We start from the raw sequence: 7,330 nt of genomic DNA, 5'->3' as shown, positions 1-7,330 counted from the left end.
ATCTCGGCTCACTGCAAGCTCTGCCTCCCGGGTTCACGCCATTCTCCTGCCTCAGCCTCTCCGAGTAGCTGGGACTACAGGTGCCCGCCACCACGTCCGGCTAATTTTTTGTGTTTTTAGTAGAGATGGGGTTTCACCGTGGTCTCGATCTCCTGACCTCGTGATCCGCCCGCCGCGGCCTCCCAAAGTGCTGGGATTACAAGCGTGAGCCACCGCGCCCAGCCATGTCATCTAGTTTTTAAGCCACCATGCCCTGCTAATTTTCGTATTTTTAGTAGAGACGGGGTTTCACCATGTTGGCCAGGATGGTCTCGATCTCGACCTCGTGGTCCACCCACCTTGGCCTGCCAAAGTGCTGGGATTACAGGTGTGATCCACCGCGCCCAGCCCAATGCACAGATTTTAAGTGTGCAGCTTGACTAATTTTTTTTTTTTTTTTGAGATGGAGTCTCCCTCTGTCACCCAGGCTGGAGTGCAGTGGTGTGATCTCACTGCAACCTCTGCCTTCTGGGTTCAAGTGATTCTCCTGCTTCAGCCTCCTGAGTAGCTAAGGTTACAGGCACGTGCCGCCATGCCCGGCTAATTTTTGTATTTTTAGTAGAAATGGGATTTCACCATGTTGGTCAGGCTGGTCTCGACCTGACCTTGTGATCCGCCCACCTCAGCCTCCCAAAGTGCTGGTATTACACGCGTGAGCTACTGTGCCTAGCCGATGAATGTTTTAACGTAAGTAAACCTGTGTGGTCAGTCACTTACCATCTATAGGAATATAACATTTGCAGCACATCAGCAAGGTCCCTCATGCTCTTCATTATTATTTTTATCCCTGATATTGACCTATGGAAACTCTTTCAATCTGGTTCCTGTGTCCTTGTGATAAGCCCCACTCATTAGTAATTTCTGGCATAAATCACTCCAGACTCACCTTGTACTTTCCCTGCTGAAGCCTAGAAATTGGCCATTTCTCCTGAACAGCCTTGGTTCCTTTTATTGGGGCTTATTGAGAAATCAGCATCTAGACACTAGGCGTTCTACTGGGAAGTTACTGCTTGGGGCATGCTGAAAGCAGAGGTAAGAGCCAGTAAATAGTTAATGTTATCTATTTTAAATCTTTTTAAAAATCATTTTAAGGCCGGGCGCGGTGGCTCACGCTTGTAATCCCAGCACTTTGGGAGGCCGAGGCGGGCGGATCACGAGGTCAGGAGATCGAGACCACAGTGAAACCCCGTCTCTACTAAAAATACAAAAAATTAGCCGGGCGTGGTGGCGGGTGCCTGTAGTCCCAGCTACTCGGAGAGGCTGAGGCAGGAGAATGGCATGAACCCGGGAGGCGGAGCTTGCAGTGAGCTGAGATCGTGCCACTGCACTCCAGCCTGGGCAACAGAGCGAGACTCCGTCTCAAAAAAAAAAAAAAAAAAAAAATCATTTAAAAAATTCCAGTCAATCATAGGGTTCTTTCTCCACTTTCCCCATTCCAGATTCCAGATTCCCAGTTAAGAACCTTGGCTTCAGCCGGGCGCAGTGGCTCACGCCTGAAATCCCAGCACTTTGGGAGACCGAGGTGGGCGGATCATGAGGTCAGGAGATCGAGACCATCCTGGCTAACACGGTGAAACCCCGTCTCTACTAAAAATACAAAAAAAAATTAGCCGGGCGTGGTGGCGGGCGCCTGTAGTCCCAGCTACTCAGGAGGCTGAGGCAGGAGAATGGCGTGAACCCGGGAGGCAGAGGTTGCAGTGAGCCGAGATTGTGCCACTGCACTCCAGCCTGGGCGACAGAGCGAGACTCCATCTCAAAAAAAAAAAAAAAGAACCTTGGCTTCCAGTCACATCAATATGTTGATTACTCAGCTTCAGAATAATTATCCCATTATATTACCAAACAACAAATCTAAGTAAAGTTCAAGATTTCTTTGCAATTTTGCCTTTAGATTGATGGTATAGAGTCAAAGTACTCTGTAAAAAGTTACCTGAATTCATTTTTCTTCCCTCATAATTGTATTCCCAAAGTGTCATTTCTAAGATAGCTGTTGGAAGATAAGTTAATTCTTCTCCTCTTTGGCTGGAACATAACCTCCACAGGGTAGGGGTGTGTGTGTGTTTCATTGCTGTCAGTCTAGTCCCTAGGTCTTAGACGGTCATAAAAATTTGTTAGTGAATGCCAGGTCTGAGCTATGCACTGAGTCGCTCCTGGCAGAATCTAACAACCTGGTGGGTTTAGAACAGAGTGTGATACAAGGCTTTTGGGAGAGGGTGGAAGATTAAGAAAGTGTATAAATCCCAGATAGTAAACGCTAGGGCTTTGGATGTATTCAGGAGGAGTTGAAGCGGACACAGAAAGAGAAGGCTTTTTCTGGCCTTCTAAGTCCGAACTAAGAGGCCAAGCTGGGGTCCAAGCTGCGGGTGTCCAAATGTTTTAAGGGCTGGAGTGTACTCAAGACAGGCGCTTTGGGCCAGGCTGCTAATATTGAAAAGAGCTTGCTGGGCGTTGTGGCTCAAGCCTGTAATCCCAGCATTTTGGGAGGCCGAGGCGGGAGGATCGCTTGAGCCCAGAAGATCAAGGCTGCAGTGAGCTATGATCGCTTCTACAGCTATGATCGCTACACTGCAGCCTCAGCGTGGGCTACAGAGCGAGACCCTGTCTGAAAAAAGAGAAAATGCTGAATTCAGTTAGGGATGCTTGGAGGAGACCGAAGGAACTCTGCTCAAGTCTGGGAACTAGAGGCGCGGGAAGGTCCTGCTTCCCCGCCACCCAGAGATCACGTTTCCCAGTAAACCCGACTTCCGGATCCCATTCCAGGCCTCCAAGCCCACGTGACAACAAGCTCCGCCCTCTGCTGTCCCGCAGATGCCACTCGGTAATTGGCCGTGTCTGAAGCCGCGCCCCGGCGTCGCGTCGCAGCCTTAGGTCACGCCGAGCTCCGACGCACGCCCCAGCCCCAATTGGGCGGCCGGTTTCCAATCGGAAGGGCTTCTGAGCCTCAGTCTTCGGGCGGCGCTGACCATTGGCGGGCAGGATGGAGGCGGAGCATTGGGTCGTCGCCCGCCGCCGGGGGTTAAGGGGAGCGACTGCAGGCGAATCCGGCGACAGCGCAGATCGCGTCGACCCTGGCTCCTGTACCTGCCCCCGCGGGTGAGCCTGCGCTAGACCCCCGTCCCCTTCCTGCGCCCGCCCGAATGCGCCTGCGTGGCAACAGCCGCCTGCCCTTGCGCCCCTTCCCCCTGCTTCCTGGGCACATCTCCCCACTCCCCTCCCTGCCCTGCCATCCTCCCGCCCCCAGGCTCTTCTGCGGGGTCTCCCCAGTCCGGGTCCTTCCCCCACCCCACCCCCACCCCCCCAGGACCCTGGCGCCCCAGCCGCAAGGGCTGCGCCCCCGGGAGCCGCGATGCGGGTCGTCTCAGAGTCTGTGGGCCTCCCTGCCCTCACTGCCCTCCTCCTCCACGCAGGTCCCCGCCTCCTTCAGGATGACGCTGGACGTGGGGCCGGAGGATGAGCTGCCCGACTGGGCCGCCGCCAAGGAGTTTTACCAGAAGTACGACCCTAAGGACGTCATCGGCAGGTGAGGCCGCGGCCAGGGAAACGGAGGTCCAAAGAGGTCGAGCCCCAGCATTCCCGCTTCCGTTTGAGAGCTGGAGAGTTCTGGGGTGTGTGTGTGTGTTTCTTCCAAGTTCAGGTTTTCTCAGGAGAGGACTGGATAGTGTGTGTGTGTGTGTGTGTGGTGTGTGTGTGTGTGTGTGTGTGTGTATTTCTTTCAAGTTGAGGTTTTCTCAGGAGAGGACTGGATAGTTTTTTTTTTGAGACGGAGTCTCGCTCTGTCACCCAGGCCGGAATGCAGTGGCGCGATCTCGGCTCACTACAACCTCTGCCTCCCGGGTTCAAGTGATCCTCCTGCCTCAGCCTCCTGAGTAGCTGGGATTACAGGCGCGCGCCACCACGCTGGCTAATTTGTATTTTTAGTAGAGGAGGGGGTTTCACCATATTGGCCACGCTGGTCTTGAACTCCTGATCTCGTGATCTGCCTGCCTCAGCCTCCCAAAGTGCTGGGATTACAGGCGTGAGCTACCGCGCCCGGATGACTGAATAGTTCTAAATAGGAAGAATCAGTGGTCAGTGGAGAACACCTGATGACTAGACCCTTACCTTGGGTCAACCCCATTTTTTCACGGATTCATTCATTTATGCCTTCAACACAAAGCTCAACACGGGGAGGACAGAAAAGATGTGTATGCCCCGGAGGTACTCCACCCAGTGACTGAAATTGACACGTGAACGTTAAAAAGGCATCAGGGGCCGGGCGCGGTGGCTCACGCCTGTAATCCCAGCACTTTGGGAGGCCGAGGCGGGCGGATCACGAGGTCAGGAGATCGAGACCATCCTGGCTAACACGGTGAAACCCCGTCTCTACTAAAAATACAATTAATTAGCCGGGCGAGGTGGCGGGTGCCTGTAGTCCCAGCTACGCGGGAGGCTGAGGCAGGAGAATGGCGTGAACCCCGGGGGGCGGAGCCTGCAGGGAACCGAGATCGCGCCACTGCACTTCAGCCTGGATGAAAGAGGGAGACTCCTCAAAAAAAAAAAAAAAAAAAGGCATCAGGCTAGATAGGTAGAGGTCTGTATCAAGTGCTACGGGATTCCAGAAAAGCACACCTTCTCAGGAGGAGTCACCTTTGGGCTGGGTCTTGAGGTATGAGTAGGAGTTCGGGGGGGTCTTTAAAATCGCAAAAATGTATGTGTGTGGTAGATGTCTCCAGCTTTCATCAGATTCTCGAAGAGGCTCATTAAAGCTGGATCATAATTAAAACATGGCCTCAAACTCAGATGCCCTAAGTGGTTGCACAGGAAATTAAAACCGTGAAGTGGCCAAGAGTAAGAGAGTAGGAAGCGTTATGGAAGGTGGAGGGTTCTTGCCCCACCTATGATGTGTGAATTCAGATTTGTGTGAAAAAAAAAAAAAAAAGTTGCACTGGCCAAAACGTAACACATCTGAGGGCTGTGTTTGGCCTGTGGATCAATAGTTTACATCCCTTGATTTAACTAGATGTAGGTGGCCGAATTCCCAAGTGAGTTATGTGAGGCCAAGGAGGCCCCAGAGAGCATAGCAGTAAGGCTCTGTGAAGAGCAGCCAGGGAACCAGCATAAGAAACAGGATTTGAGGCTGGATCCTGGAGGGATTTGCTCCTTAGTCTGAGGAATGTGTAGGGTCATATGGAGTTGGTGATAGCCTGAGCAAGGAAATCCTTGTCTAGGACTTTGTGTGTGCCTCATGAATGCCCTTCAACATCCCTTCAGGATGCTGTTGGCTGCATTTCACAGCTGCAGGAGCTGAAGTCCAAGAACCTTATGTCAGGGGACCACTTAGGTTAATTGGCAGCAAATCTGGGGTCTGCACCAAGGTCTAATTTTCAGCTTTGGTCTTCTAGTCAATGGCTTCATATTTATTTGGAGCTTCCTACACTTGAGGGAACTTTGGGATTTGGATGGGGTAATTAGGCAAGTGTGAGTGGAATATGGAGGGAGACTTAGATCTTTCTTCCCCCTTCCTGCAAGGAACAAGTGCTGAGGCTCAGTGTGGGAAGGACTTGCCTAGGCTTTGCCATGGAGGAAGTGGCAGAGCCTGGATTTGAACCCAGGCCCTACCTGCCTTCCCTGTGAGCTTTGTGTTGTGCCTTGCTGGGTACTCAGGTTTCTGAGGCTGCTGTGAAGCCAGGGTGAGCTCCTAAGCTTGTTGCCCTGTGATCCAGATGGGTCTTCAGAGTCTGGCACAGCGGGCATGAGGATGCTGAGGCCCCAGCCTGTGCGGAAATGTGAGCACAGAAGCCCTGACTTGTGCTATTCCGGCTCTTGCAGAGGAGTGAGCTCTGTGGTCCGCCGTTGTGTTCATCGAGCTACTGGCCACGAGTTTGCAGTGAAGATTATGGAAGTGACAGCTGAGCGGCTGAGTCCTGAGCAGCTGGAGGAGGTGCGGGAAGCCACACGGCGAGAGACACACATCCTTCGTCAGGTCGCCGGCCACCCCCACATCAGTGAGGCTGTCTTCCTTGCTCCTGTTAGCAGACGACCCCCCACCTCCTGCTGGCCCTGCCCATAGCCCACTTCCACCAACATTGCCTCCACGCTTCTCCTCCCTTCATTCCACTAAAGAGTGGCCATCCGTTGGGCCCCCACTGCCTCCTCTGGTTCTCCTTTCTTCCCAGTAACAGCCCGCTGCTGTCCCAGGGTGGCCAAGCCCCGTTAATGTGCATCCGCTCCTTTCCATCTCTGTCTCTCTGCCTCTCTTCCTCTCTCCCTAGTCACCCTCATCGATTCCTACGAGTCTTCTAGCTTCATGTTCCTGGTGTTTGACCTGTGAGTATCTCCCTGCCACCATCTGAGAAGCCTCCTCCCGACCTCCATGTATGGCCCAGCATTTGTGGTGCAGTGGGCTGGACCCAACCTGCTCACACCTTCCTGTTCCAGCTGGGGCTCTCTATCACCTGGGCCTGCCTGCTAGCCCATGGCGCTGGCCTTCTCCCTTGGTACCATGATTGAGGCAAATTCTTTAATAGTGACTAGCAGCCGGGCACAGTGGCTCACGCCTGTAATCCCAGCACTTTGGGAGGCCGAGGCGGGCAGATCATGAAGTCAGGAGATCGAGACCATCCTGGCTAACACGGTGAAACCCCATTTCTACTAAAAATACAAAAAATCAGCCGGGCGTGGTGGAGGGCGCCTGTAGTCCCAGTTACTCGGGAGACTGAGGCAGGAGAATGGCGTGAACCCAGGAGGCAGAGCTTGCAGTGAGCCAAGATTGTGCCACTGCACTCCAGCCTGGGCGACAGAGTGAGACTCCGTCTCAACAAAAAAAAGTAAGTGACCAGCCAGGCGTGGTGGCTCATGCCTGTAATCCCAGGATTTTGAGAGGCTGAGGTGGGTGGATCACCTGAGGTCAGGAGTTCAAGACCAGCCTGGACAACATGGCGAAAACCCGTCTCTACTAAAAATACAAAAATTAGCTGGGTGTGGTGGTGCACGCCTGTAAGCCCATCTACTCGGGAGGCTGAGGCAGGAGAATCACTTGAACCCGAGAAGTGGAGGCTGCAGTGAGCTGAGATCATGCCATTGCGATTCTCCTGCCTTAGCCTCCTGAGTAGCTGGGACTACAGATGCCTGCCACCACGCCCGGTTAATTTTTGTATTTTTTTAGTAGAGACGGGATTTCACCATGTTAGCCAGGATGGTCTTGATCTCCTCACCTCGTGATCTGCCCGTCTCGGCCTCCCAAAGTGCTGGGATTACAGGCGTGAGCCACCACGCCCAGCCTGAACAGATTGCGGCCAGGTGCAGTGGCTCA

General features: G+C 53.3%; 1 protein-coding gene across 1 annotated transcript in view; it reads left to right on the top strand.

The window, feature by feature from the left end:
• Nucleotides 1–7,173, top strand: part of LOC116470570 (uncharacterized) — a 10,519-nt gene extending 3,346 nt beyond the window's left edge. Inside the window, exons 2-5 of the mRNA XM_032156033.2 lie at nt 2,908–3,132; nt 3,447–3,559; nt 5,848–6,023; nt 6,291–7,173. Coding sequence (XP_032011924.1) covers nt 2,908–3,132; nt 3,447–3,559; nt 5,848–6,023; nt 6,291–6,349 — 573 coding nt within the window. The 3' untranslated portion in view covers nt 6,350–7,173. The remainder of the gene's footprint in view (nt 1–2,907; nt 3,133–3,446; nt 3,560–5,847; nt 6,024–6,290) is intronic.
• The last annotated feature ends 157 nt before the right edge of the window (nt 7,174–7,330 follow it).

This window comes from Hylobates moloch, unplaced genomic scaffold (genome assembly GCF_009828535.3).
Source record: "Hylobates moloch isolate HMO894 unplaced genomic scaffold, HMol_V3 SCAFFOLD_6, whole genome shotgun sequence".
NCBI classification, from domain to species: Eukaryota; Metazoa; Chordata; class Mammalia; order Primates; family Hylobatidae; genus Hylobates; species Hylobates moloch.
Note: the sequence above shows the minus strand (reverse complement) of the source record. Positions and strands in the feature narration are given on the sequence as shown.